This window comes from Pygocentrus nattereri, chromosome 2 (genome assembly GCF_015220715.1).
Source record: "Pygocentrus nattereri isolate fPygNat1 chromosome 2, fPygNat1.pri, whole genome shotgun sequence".
NCBI classification, from domain to species: domain Eukaryota; kingdom Metazoa; phylum Chordata; class Actinopteri; order Characiformes; family Serrasalmidae; genus Pygocentrus; species Pygocentrus nattereri.
In genome coordinates this window covers 39,798,483-39,813,046 of record NC_051212.1, presented here as the reverse complement: position 1 = coordinate 39,813,046, position 14,564 = coordinate 39,798,483, and the positions used below count along the sequence as shown (strand labels likewise).

The following is a 14,564-nucleotide window of genomic DNA, read 5'->3' as shown; positions in this document are numbered from 1 at the left end:
CGATTCGATACACATCTCGATACACTGCCACCGATACGATATAATTGCGATACTCTGAAACCCGTTGTCGATACGATGCGATACAAATCACTCTTGTTCACGATATGATGCGATTCAAAAACGATTTGATAAAGCTATGACTTAATTATATGAGGATTCGGTTTGATAAGTGATCATTCGATACAGTTAGTTGAGGTTTGAGGATGTATTGGCCTAACCCATCAGTTTTCTTAACTCAATAGCACAATTCTACTTTACTCTCTAACAATTTAATGGATGTATGCATCTGGTTGTTTTCAATGGAGCAAAACCAATACATAATATAAAAAAATGCATAATTCAGTATATTCAGACAGAGCATTAATTTATTCAACTGAATTATTCAGTTATATTCTCCATCTATATTTATACAAAACGTATAAAACATAAGATGAACAGTTTTTAAAAGTACTGTATTAACAATGTGCATAGTGAAAATTATGATCTGCAACACATACTACTGTCTGCTAGACTTAACTGCTACACAAGGTTTCAGATAGTTGACTGACTGAGTAGGGGCGTGTTTTGCCTAAATAAACTTGCGATAGACCTGTCACCTCCTTTGCTACTGCTCAGTGTGGCTCGTGTTTCAGCAGGATCCGAAGAAAACGAGGGGGTAGCGGCCGCAGAGATGTCCACACCGTGCCGTCTTTTTATGTGTGTCGCCAGGTTCGTTGTGCTACTAACGTATTTGATAGCCCCACGGCATTGTTTGCAGATTGCGTGCGTCTTGTCAAGTTGACCACCTCGTTTAAAAAACCCAAAATATTGCCACACATTTGATTTGTGTTTCTTTTTTGGTGCATTAAATATCTCTCTGTCGTTGCTAATGCTCTCGTTTCCCTCCATCTTTGTTGTGTACTTCTGCGTGCTTGCGTCAGTACCTGAGGACACGATGGTGCATTTATGTTGCCTCGAAAAAAAAAGAAATCAATAAAAATAAAAAATATGTTGCCTCTGAAAATACGTTAGAATAAGGAATAGATACTGGAAAACAAAACACCCGATTTGTGATGCAAAAAGGCTAGAGGAGATGCACCGTAAATTCGCAGGCAAATTAAACCCGATGTACGTTGAATCTACCGGTGCAGTCGAATCGCAGACATGTGTGCCGAATCACCGATGTGAATCGGTGAATCTCCCCATCCCTAATGAGAACAAATTTTTTCATTAAATTTTACAGAATGTCAAAATTTTTCCAGCAATGGTGTGTGTACATATTTATGTATATCAACAGTGGCTTATTATCCTGGAATATCTTTTAACTTTTAAGGACTAATTTAAGAAAAATAAATCAGTAAGAAGTGGAAATAACTGAACAATATTCAGGATATACTTATGGTATCCTGGGCCAAGCAAAAATTACTATCAGTCACAGCTGGAGTTAAAATACTGTCATTCACACCATCAGTAACAGCTGTTAAGCTGCCGATTCCCAGCTTGATGCAAGGACCAAGGCACTTGAGACCATGACAATGTCTAATGTCACTTCTAACGCCTGCAACACATTACAAAAATAAGTTGGGACTGGGGCAATCTAGTACCAAGAATGTGGCCAAATGAAAAGAAAAAAAAAACACCCAAACACACACACACACACACACACACACACACACACACACACACACACACACACAGGTGATGCAATCATGCTTGGGTATAAAAGGAGCATCCAGGAAAGACCTTGCCTTTTATACGCAAGGATGGGTCGAGGCTCACCACTTTGCCAAAAAATTAAAAGAACAGCATTCCTTAATGAGTGATTGCAATGATTTTATGTATTTCACCTTCTAGGCTAATATCAAATGATTCAAGGAATCCAGGGAAGTTTCTGTAAATGCCTGTGACCTTCAAGCCTCCAGATGACACTGCCTTAAAAATCAGCATGCTTCTGAGATTAATCTCGACACATGGGCTCAGGAATACTTTGACAAGCCATTGTCAAAAAAGATCATTCATTGCTGCATCTATAAACACAAGTTAACACAGTACTACGCATAGTAGAAGCCACATGTCAAAAACGTCCAGAAACACTACCAACTTCTCTGGGCTTGAGCTCATCTGAAATGAACTGATGAACAGTGGTATTGTGTGCTGTGGTCTGACGTGTCTCCTCACACTGTTAATGGAAATACTGGACAGCACATTCTCTGGCCCAAAGATGAAAAGGTTGACAGTGTAAAGTTCAAATACGAGAGTCTGTAATGGTATGGGGGTGTAGCAGTGCTCAGGGCATGGGTAAATTGCATCTGTAAAGGCATGATTAAGGCTAAAAGATCTACACCCACTCTGGAGCATAAACTACCTTCTAGACAACATATTCAAGGTACGTTCAACATGACTATGCCAAGTCACATTCTGCACAACAGCTGTGTAATCAAAAAGTGAGGCAGCACACTGCAGGTCTGCCTGTAGTCCTTATCTGTTGGTCATCGAAAAATAGTGGAAATACAACAATGAAGGTCTTGCAAGATTAGACAGCTGAATACTTGTACTTAGAATTACAACAGAAAAAGCGGGATCAATTGGTATCTTCAGTCTCTAAGCAAATAAGTGGATTAATTAACTGCATTAATGGTCACAGTAAGATTACCATAAAAAACTGTAGTTTTAAAGTAAAATCATGACTGGCCTTTTTTCAAGGCGCATTTGGTGATTGCTTATCCAACCTTGAGCTCTAAACTGTACCCTGGCGAGCCTACTAGCCCAGTACTGAAGCAGGTCTGCCAGATTGGTTGTCCCAGCTGCCTGTGCCACTCCCATGCTATGGCCAACAATAACTATGGATTGGTGACCGTTGTCATCCACAGCATCAGGGGTGCAATGGGAACAGCATCACCGAGAGATGCCCTTGGAAGTAACATGATTTTGGAAGGGGCAGGCCTTAGGAGCAGCCCACCAGTGACTCAAACTGCAGCCGTGGCGGTGTACATTGCCAGGGCCATCTGTTGTAAAGGCTGGTCAGCCTATTGCCAACGCTAATCTCGCTTTCTCCAGACTCACGATAACACACTATCACACTCAGTGGGGAAACGGCTACTCTCACTGAGCAACCAGAGGGCAGGAGAGTAAATTAAGAGGCATTGAGCTCTCAAAAAAAAAAAAAAAAAAGAGTATCAGCATGGAGGTACGTCAAAGGTGGCACACTAGACCTAAGAGTTCTTTCTTCCCTTCCTATTCTTTTATGTGCTATATGGCCTGCTCTAACAGCAATTTGAAATGGAAAATCAACGTGATTATATAATGTTATATTCACAAAGCATCAGGGCACTGACAACAGAGGAGCTATGTGCTGTATTATTTTGACCTCTGAAATAGAAATGATCAATCACATTGTGATTTTTGAACATTTTTGTCTAAACAGCATCATGTTAAAGAACAACACATGCAACACATAAAATATAAAATGAAATACCTAAAACCAGACATTTGGATATGGAATTTAACATATTGCAGATGTAACAGCCCAAAAATTGTGACCCATAAACAGCATCAAGACAAATCAGACAACTTCAATTGTTCTTATAAAAGTCAAATATTTTAAGGACTTACACAATTATTTTTACAATTACTTGGGAAAGAACCTAATGTAACACTTTCTACACTGTGTGCACAATTATGAGGCAAGTGAGTATTTTGACCATATTATCATTTTTAGGCATATTTTCTAACTCCAAGCTGGATAAACTTGAATGCTTAATGGATTTAAGCATAGCAGGTGATGTGTATCTGTGTAACGAGGGAGGGTGTGGCCTAAGGAGGTCAACACGCTATATCAGGGTGTGCATAATTATTAGGCAGCTTTTTTCTTTAGGCAAAATGGGCAAAAAAGAGATTGAACTGACTCTGAAAAGTTAAAAATTACCAAAAGTCTCTCAGAGGGATGCAGAACTCTTGAAATTGCTAAGATATTGGGGAGTGATCACAGAACCATCAAATGTTTTGTTGCAAATAGTCAACAGGGTCGCAAGAAACGTGCTGAGAAAAAAAGACGCAAAATAACTGCCAAGGATTTGAGAAGAATCAAGCATGAACCAACAGGAATCCATTATCTACCAGTTCTGTCATATTCCAGAACTGCAACCTAGCTGGAGTACCAAGAAGTACAATATGTTCAGCGCTCAGAGACATGGCCAAGGTAAGGAAGGCTGAAACCCGACCACCACTGAACAAGACACATAAGCTGAAGTGTCTAGACTGGTCCAAGAAGAATCTGAAGACTTTTGAAAGGTTTTATGGACTGATTAAATGAGAGTGACTCTTGACGGACCAGATGGATGGGCCCATGGCTGGACCAGTAACGGGACAGAGCTCCACTTCGAGTCAGACGCCAGCAAGGTGGAGGTGGGGTACTGGTATGGGCTGGTTTTATTAAAGATGAGTTGGTTGGACCTTTTCGGGTTGAAGATGGGCTCAAAATCAACTCCCAAGCCTACTGCCAGTTTTTAGAAGACACTTTCTTTAAGCAGTGGTACAGGAAGAAGTCTGCATCTTTCAAAAAGACAATGATTTTTATGCAGGACAATGCTCCATCACATGCATCCAAGTACTCTTCTGCATGGCTCGCCAGTAAAGGCATTAAAGATGAAAAACTTATGACATGGCCCCCTTCCTCACCTGACCTGAACCCAATTGAGAACTTTCTTAAACGGGATTCTTGTGGAAGAACTTGCAATTCTTAAATGGGAGATTTACAGTGAAGGAAAACCGTACACCTCTCTGAACAGGGTCTGGGAGGCTGTGGTTGCTGCACAAAAAGTTGATTGTCAACAGATCAAGAAACTGACAGACTGAATGGAAGGCTTATCACTGTTATTGAAAAGAAGGGTGGCTATATTGGTCACTATTTTTTTCTTTATTTCTCAGAAATGTTCATTGGAAAGCTTTGAGTTGTTTGTTTATAATTCTCACTTGAACAGATGAAAATAAAAAAGTGAGATGGGAAAATGTGTTTTTCATTTAGCTGTGTAATAATTCTGCACCATTATAGTTGCCCAATAAATGTGCACATACAGATATTTTTCTTAAACATTCATGTTTGAGGTTTATTAACATTTTGGATTAACCGAGAGCACTGTAGTTAGTCATTAATAAAAATAATCCTCAAAAATAAGACTTGCCTAATAATTGTGCACACAGTGTATGGTATAACGCACAGAACTTTGCATTATGCACTAGTCCAGAGTTGCACACGATGCACTAATGCAATTCAAAGCTCTCTTTGTTAGCTGCATCAAACATAAATATTATTTGGAAAATTCAAGCTCATACCAACTATCCTTTTTCACAACCTCTCAGTCTTGTCAAAAGATTAGGTATTCTACTGAAAACCTGAAAAAATACCTTACATTCAGATTGAGATTCAGATTCCTTTATTGATCCCAGGGGGAAATTGCAGTTGTTACAGTTGCAGCCATTTATGTAAAAATAAACACTACATGTTCAGGTCAAAACCATATTTCTGGTCAAAACAGCCTTTCAATCACAGAATGATATATTTAAATATAAATTAATGGTTAATGCACTTGGTTTGTTCAATGACAATACAGAACTAGTTTGTGTTATACTATGTTAACTACATAATACTTTCACTTGTTTAATTGACGCAATTAACTTCAGAAAAAGATTCAGTCAAAAACTATTGAAAGCAGCTAAGAGACAAGACTTCAAAAGCCATAATCTCGTTGTCCTGTGATGTCTAAATGCTGCAGTGCCCTTCAGAAGTGACAATCATCTTGCTTTGAGAAAGGAACAAGATTCAAATCCTGTTTCTCACTTCAGTGAAGTTGTGTCAAATGCTGACTTTCCATGCATTTTCCCTCCTTAGAATACTAACAGCTCCCTTTTTGTGAATATCAATGTCATAGGCAGTTTTTAAGACTGGAGGCTCAATGTCTCTCTGTTACTAAAGCATCATGCAAGAAGAGCTCACCAAAGAAGCTTGCCCAGGGCTTAGGGAAATCATTTTCCAATAGGCATCTCTCACTAATCAGGGGCTTTACACACAAAACAGACAAACTGCTTCCAATAGCCACGATACTCTAAATGTGCAATTACAGAATCACTTTCAGGGAAGGAAAATCCAAGAACTACCAACATCCCATTCTTTTTTATTCATTAACATAGGATTTGTATCAGTTTCAGCCTCTAATAAAATGCACTGAATTTCCTGTATAATCTCAATGCAGCCTGATCATTCCAACTTTTTTTGATATTGCTCTATACTGTATTATCTACAGAGCATTATCCTCTAAAGAAATTTCATTTCTAAGGTTTTACAATTCAACAACACCCATATGCACATACCATAACTCCTTCTCCCCATTTTTTTAAATGTATATGGAACATTCTACTGAATATGTTTAAACTGCAATCCAATTAAGCATTCAAAACTGGTTTTTTTTCAACAATTATATTATTATATTATGATCTGTTTAAATCCAAGACACTAAATAAGATTACCGCTTATCTTTCTGGGTTGTACAGGGGTGCCAGATCCCAGCAGTCACAGGGTGGAAGGAAGAATACACCCTGCACAGGTTGCCAAACCATCACAGATCAGACTGGCCAACAGATATATTCACGCACACACACACACACGCACCTTGGGGCAATTTAGCATGTCCAGTTGGCCTAACTGCATGTCTTTGGACCATGGGAGGAAACCAGAGTCTGGCTGTGAGGCAACAGTGCTACCCACTGTGCTACTGTGCTGACCAACTTTATTCATAGTTGCACTCAAAATTATTCAAACCCCTTCAAAGTGCAAGGCAGTTTGGTAATATAAATAAAAATTCCTGAAAATCTACCAACCAAGGCTTTAGAGAACAGTTAAAGAAGGTTTGTTATTACAAAATTGCGTTTACTGCAAACATCTGAAATGAAAAATCGTTCTCTCCAGATATGTCCATGTGTAAAATTATTCAACCCCCACAATACGTATTTTGTGGCACATTCTGAAGACTGTATAACCTCTAATAAATGTTTTTGGTAGGTGCCACCAAAGACTTTCAGTAAGATTTAAATTCAGGGACCGAGATGGCCTCTCATGGACATTCCAGGGCTGATCCCTGAACCAAGCTTTGGTCAACTTGGATGTATGCTTGTGATCATTTACTTGCTGAAAAGTCCAAAACACACCAAATGGATTGACAGTTCTTGCAACAGCAGAACACCCCCAAAACAGCTGCCCCACCTTCACACTTGACCGTGGGCAAGGTGTTCTTTTTGTCATATGCTTTTGCTTTTTTTTGGTTAAAAATGGAGTGCACTAATTTGTATTTGTTTTAGTTGTCTATTTATCTATTTTGTTTTGTGTGATCACTATTTAAGATATATGAATGTTTGAATGTCACTGTATTTCCTTTGTCTTGAACAGAATTTCCCAATAAAAAGTAATTTACAAAAAAAAAAAAATTGAGTGCAGTGAGGTGTCCAGTCTTTGCTTGTGTAGTGTTCTTTTTATTGTCACCAATAATTTTGTTCCTGCCTTCATCAGGTCATACTGCAAGTCTTCGGTAATGATGCAAGGGTTTTTTCTCAGCTGTTCTGTTCAAATGCATCTTGGTGAAATTATGCTCCTTCTTCCATGTCCAAGAAGGTTTGCTGCTGTACTATGCGTTTTAACCTTATGTATGATACCTCCAACTATATCTCTTTGAACTTTAATTGTCTGTGATATCTCCTTGTAGCCATTTCCTCTCTTAGCTTTTGTAAGAGCTCATTTTTATTTGTCTTGTCTGCTGCTGAGCCTGAAGACATGCATGGGTAGCATTTATATATGTATGTATCACAGCTGAAGTAATGTCATGCTATCCCATAGCAGAATTTTCCAGGACTTTTCCAGGACAAATTCAAGGACAATTTCTATAACTTGTATACAATAATTACTGCTCAACTTCACCAAAGTTCTTAACATGAAAGTCAACAATACAACCTCACTGACTGAGTGATATAATGACACACAGTCACACAAACCATTCCTCAATCAACCATCCATTCCATTACAAGATCTACTAATATATTAGAAGTGAATGTAACATGCTGCTAGAAGTTTACTGGGCATAATGCCAACGTGTCCATGTAACTACTGACATACAATACTGTAGCATTACTAACTACAAAAGGTAAAAATGGACACTCAGACTGATTTTACACTTCTCCAGAACTACACTGATATCCAATATATGTGATTAATTTTCATATTCTCTACACTCATATACATATTCTCAGAAAACAGATACAAAAGTATCACTGGGGTGGCACTCCAAGAGTATGTCTCCAGAACCTTCAGTCAGGTAACACAATTGTACCATTTTCCACTGAAACGATATATTTTAAGTTGTATTGACTCCACAGACCATCTGGTCTCTGAAAATACATTTTTTCCTGACACTGTAGGTGCCTTAGAGTTTTGCACACATAAAAACACTGTTAAAAATGCACATAAATGGGTGACCATCAGGCTCTGTTTCTTACTGTAAGAGAGTCCAGTGAAAAGACCAGACTGCTGATTTCCCATTTGATGATCTCTTTGAACAGCATAATGGAGTTGAGTAATCATGATACCCCTAATCTAATGGCACAGTGACTTTTTTTTGTTCTTTCCTATGCCTTAAGAAGTAGATTTCTATACTAGAGATGGCAGCAGTACACACAGCACTGAGAGAAGAGGGTTCCGAATCCAAATGAAAAGTAGAACCTCTAACGAAGTGAATCATTAGGTGACATTCTTCTCTCCTCCTCCTATTCCATCGACCACCCCTTGCTATTACTAGACTAGTGCAGGCATACCATCACAGAGATGTGCAGAATGCGGAGCTCTTCCTCGGCTGTGTCGCTGGCTGGGTCCTCAGTGGTGGCCAACCCAGGAAGGTTCAGACTTCCATCTTGATGGTGGATATGGAAAAGCAGAGTGCCATTCTCCAGCCACTGCTGCCTCCAGCGAACCAACGGGATGTCCTCTGAATTCCCTGAGATCTCTGCAGAAAACACAAGTTCAGTTAATGTTACACCAATTTTCTGAATGTACTGTGGGCTCTGACTAATTTTTATATTATGATTATACATTATATATTATACATAACATATTATACATTAAATATATATATATATATATATATATATATATATTTTTTTTTTTTTTTTTTTTTTTACTAAGAATGCATTTATTACAATGCATGTAAATAATATAGAATTTACAACTGTTGTTCAGAAAGCCATAATCATCCTAACTTTAAGTTGTTAACATATTCAAAGCACTTTAACTGGCTGCTAAGGCAGGGAAGCTTTTGTTCTCTGCAGTATGTCTGCAATATCCACAAGTCTTCTTTGCAACAGCAATACATACAGTGCATGTCAACCATACATTATTCATTATACTCTTAAAATGTCTGAGAATATCAAAGCTGTCTCTAAGACTCTCTGGATGTACTTCAGACATATGAGAGAGCCATCTAAGCACTGTTTGGTCTGGGAAAACGAAGCCGATGACTCAGTAAATGGCACATGGTAAAAGCTCATCTATATTAGCCAGTACAAAGGACAGATGGTAAGAGATGTCAGAACATCCAACCTCTCAATGTATAAAAGGGTTCTGCAGTAATCAAGGGCATAGACATTAGCAGTGCATTAGCTAAACGTCACTGAATATATCGGCAGTATTGCACTGTTAGAAGAACATGTTTCAAAACACCAGAACTGGTGACAATTTGGAGTTGTCCGAGTTGTCTCCAAATTATGAGATATCAAGAGCATGAAAGGTTTGAAACAGTTTAACCCTCAGTAAGACATTTTATAGCATTATAATTCAGTCATCGAGGAAGGCTTTGAAACACAAGTTTCAAAGTTTCAAGTGAAGTTTTTTCACATTGACAAACTTTTTTTTTCAGGTGACAAAACTTTAAACTGTTGTTTTGCTTAACTCGTGTTAAGTTCTAAAACTGGGTTTATCAGAGCACTCTGAATATTCTATACAGGGTTTATACATCTACAGTACAACGATATTGCATCTGTACTCTTTGTCCAATTTATTAGGTCCACTTATCATGTGAGTGCACTGTGTAGTTCTAAAGTTACAGACTGTAGTCCATCTACTTTTGAGAATAATTTTAAAAGGGCACTAACACTATTAATGAAGTCAATGCAGTAAGTAAATCTAATTTTGTGCTAATATTATTTAGCCTAGACTGACAATATTCAATTCTTCAGAAAGTTAGGAACATTGCTCAAAACTAGCGAATGTGTATGATTGCATATGTGCGCATCTTGTCACACACTCAAAAATGTGGATGGGTTAAGTTTACAAAAATACCAAGTCGGTTCATTGTTTGAATGGAGGGAAAGCACCTTCTAGAGGAAACAAGGATAGTGCTTCCAGCCCCCTGTTCAAGCTATGCAAATGATGACATAAATGTGACTCTGCACTTTCCCTCCCCAGACTCCCACGGGCCTGTTGCGCTGTGACACTTTTATTAATGAAGCAACAAGCAGGAAAAATGCTCTAACAAAGCCATATTACAGCAAACAATTACTGCTGTTACATTTTGTGGCAGGGCTCTTTCCTATGCTCTGTGCCTTTTTTACCTTGCACTCTGGTATGTGCAAATTAACATATCATCACACGACATCATTTGGCTTAATTTGTAGAGAAATAAAGCTAATTCTGGAATCCAGTAGCCAGGTTTTACTTACTATTGGTGGAAAACCTGATGTCCTTACACACATTTTCTTTCAGAATGCCATTACAATACTCTACAACATCCACAACAGAGTTTCAGGAAGAAAAATTACTGATATTTTCCTGCAGCTCTGTTTACAGTTACTAGTCTATTTCTTGAACATATTGGTTCAGTTACTCAGCCTGCATTTATTCAGTCAAAAATGGATTTAAGGCAACAGCTCACTGGACTAATAAACCTTCCAGCTAAGCGTACTGATTGGTGAGTTGTGGTTGGGCTCACACTTGCTAAGAGCACTGCCAGGAATCCATATGAAAGTCAAAGTCTATGCACCAGGAGGCAGGCTTTCTGATATGTCTCATTTCACAATAACACCAATTTTTGTGGCACCAAAAAGGGCCTCCTCAAGGACAAGCCTGTGTCTCTGCATTAGAATAATGATGCCTAAATAACTTCCTCTTTCCTTACTGCCCTCGGGCAAACAACAGAAGCATTTCGGTTCTCACTTAATGGCCATTTATTATTTCTGACTCTGTGTGCTCAACTCAAAATAACTTTCTGGACAGCCATATACATCCTCTTGTGACCTCATGATAACATGCCCTGTTATTTCTTATGCCAGACAGTGGAAGCAGCATTGCTACATCATTTGCTATTTCCATAACACTCAGAAAAACGTCTTAACCTTTTGACTTCGGCCTGAGGAGATGCTCACCAGGATGGGCTCACTGCTTCCTATGCAGTTTGAGGACAAGCAAAAAAGCATAATGCTTCAATTACAATGATAATTATCTGAGTCACATGGATGAACTCAAAAAGATTCTTAAAAATCGAAAGGAAAGATCAAAAGAGTAGCTCTTAAAAGTCGAGTACAGGCAGCCTTGACATTTGGCAGACATTTGCCATTGGATTTGATATGCATGGTAAAAATACCTGGATAGCCAGCGCAGAAACATCTTGCATCAACAGCAAATGTTAAGAAAACTATGCTTGAGAGACCTTTTTCCCTTCTGAATTTTAGAAAAGTTTCCAAAGAGGAGAGTGTTTCACAGCAGGAGAGCACCACATGTTGAGGGGTGTACAGAGAGAAAGAGAGAAAGAGAGAGAGAGAGAGAGAGAGAGAGAGAGAGAGAGAAGCTGAGTTGAGAGAGAGAGAGAGAGAGAGAGAGAGAGAGAGAGAGAGAGAGAGAGAGAGAGAGAGAGAAGCTGAGTTGAAAGAGAAAATTCCTCTCACATCCTAATGCAGTGTCAGAGGTTTCTCCCTCTCTCTGCGGCTGCGCTTAGACTGAACCATGGATTCAAATATAAATTTCTGCTGCAAGCTATATATAGCCTTAACCTGCTAACATCTGAAAGTCAAAGGAAGCTTTGTGTTACTCGTCATACACATATTTATTCTGTGATTATTATTATTATTATTAAGTAAATATTTTGTGCCTTCTTGATGCACTCTGCAAAAACCAACATGGAGATTATATATTACATATTATACTTACTGAAAACAACAGTATCTAAAGTATTTTTTTGTCTATTTGTTTCAGAATTTATGTTTACATGTATGGTTTATGGTATATTCTCAACAATTCCTGATAGTCTCTTTCCCAAACTCCTCTTCCCCACACACACACACACACACACACACACACACACACACGCACACGCACACTCATCAGCCACTTTATTAGGTACGATTGTTCAATTGCTTGTTAACACAAATGGCTAATCAGCCAACCACATGGGCGCAACTCAATGTATTTAGGCATGTAGAGGTGGTCAAGACAACTTGCTGAAGTTCAGACCGAGCATCGGAATGGGGAAGAAAGGTGATTTAGGTGACTTTCAACGTGGCGTGGTTGTTGGTGCCAGACGGGCTGGCCTGAGAATTTCAGAAACTGCTGATCTACTGGGATTTTCACACACAACCATCTCTAGGGTTTACAGAGAAAAAAAAAAAAATATCCAGTGAGCGGTCAGTTGTGTGGACAAAAACGCCTTGTTGATGTGAGAGGTCAGAGGAGAAAGGGCAGACTGGTTTGAGAGATAGAAAGGCAACAGTAACTCAAATATTCTTCTTCTTTCGGCTGCTCCCTTTAGGGGTCGCCACAGCAGATCATCTGCCTCCATCTTGCCATAACCAACCAAAATCTCTGAGGAATGTTTCCAACACCTTGTTGAAAGTATGCCACGAAGAACTAAGCCAGTTCTGAAGGCAAAAGGGGGTCCAACCTTTTACTAGCAAGGTGTACCTAATAAACACACACACACACACACACACACACATATATATATATATATATATATATATATATATATATATATATATTTATTTACTAAGAATGCATTTGTTACAATGCATGTAAATAATATAGAATTTACAACTGTTGTTCAGAAAGCCATAATCATCCTAACTTTAAGTTGTTAACATATTTAAAGCACTTTAACTGGCTGCTAAGGCAGGGATAAGCAAGCTTTGTTCTCTGCAGTATGTCTGCAATATCCACAAGTCTTCTTTGCGAGTTCAAATGAGCATCATGGTGGACAGACTGTTAGAAAACAAATCCATTTTCCTGAATAGACCTTAAAGACCGTCAACTGTATTTTTAATGATTAATTAAAAAAGAAACGGATCACACAAATAATGCAAATCAGTGTACTCCACAAGTTTACAGAGATTATAAACTTTAAATCACATTTTTAAATGTTTGTTTTCTTTTACGGCAAACAAAAGCATGTTCGAACATAGGAGCTGAGTAAACAAAGCAGGAATTGCTAGATTTAAATGAATCTAGGATGATAAGGATAGATGTTCCAAATGTCTATGCAAATAACATTCAAGCTTTAAATTCAAGCTTTAACATTTGAGCATGCTGCAAACACCATTCATGTTGATGAAAATATGACATCATGTGACACCAGCACAGCTTCTCGCAACCACATGACTGTGGAAATTAACATAAAGGGGAAAGAATGTGCATCCCGAGAAAATCAAAGTTTACTTTTGCCGGCTTGTTTCAAGGTATATTTCCTTCAATGGTGCCAATTTTCCCCCTGAATAAGAATGCAAGACCAAGCAATCACTCAAAGTCAGACCTGCTTTACCAACCCATCCAACACTGAGAACATTAACCGCAATAGCTAGCAAATGGTAATTTGTTAAAGCTTCAGAGCCATGTTTAATATTGTATGTTGGATAATTAGCCTTAAGGAAGAGCATGACGGACAGGGGAAAAGTGGGCCTTCAATGTCAGGAGATCACTCGTCCTTTCCCTGTATAATACATCATCCAGAAGAAGGTTTTGGGAGAGAATTGCATCATTAACTAAACTGCCTTCTGACGGTATGTGCAGGATCTTTACAGGATAGTGAAGAAAGTCATGAATGGTCACATATAAGCTCCTTAAAACAGGTAAAATATGAATAAAATTTTGTCAAATAGAATTTGTTCTTATGAATTTCATGGGGCTTTTTTGTATTTTTTTTATTTCACCTCATACCAGACAGATAATTCTGGAGAGCACTGTATATGGCAAATGATTTTATTGCAAATATTAAACATTCTCAAAATATACAAGACCAAACTATTCTGATTAGGGATGAGTATATCAGTCAAATTTTATATTTGAAATAACACATTCAAAAAAGGTAAATGACTACAAGGCTACCTTTCACTGGACACTACCATGGACAGTGACAACACTATTATTACTGTATTACTGTATATACAGGGGCAGTCGTGGGCTGGAGGTTAGGGAACCAGCCTTGTGACCGGAAGGTCGCCGGTTCGATCCCCAGAGCCAACAGCAGATGACTGAGGTGTCCTTGAGCAAGACACCTAAGCCCCAACTG

General features: G+C 38.5%; 1 protein-coding gene across 5 annotated transcripts in view; it reads right to left on the bottom strand.

Annotated features, from left to right (window-relative positions):
• Window positions 1-14,564, bottom strand: part of astn1 (astrotactin 1) — a 246,924-nt gene that overhangs the window by 182,125 nt on the left and 50,235 nt on the right. For all 5 annotated transcript variants that reach the window (XM_017718434.2, XM_037545381.1, XM_017718431.2 and 2 more), the window contains exon 2: window positions 8,833-9,020. In XM_017718434.2, coding sequence (XP_017573923.1) covers window positions 8,833-9,020 — 188 coding nt within the window. The remainder of the gene's footprint in view (window positions 1-8,832; window positions 9,021-14,564) is intronic.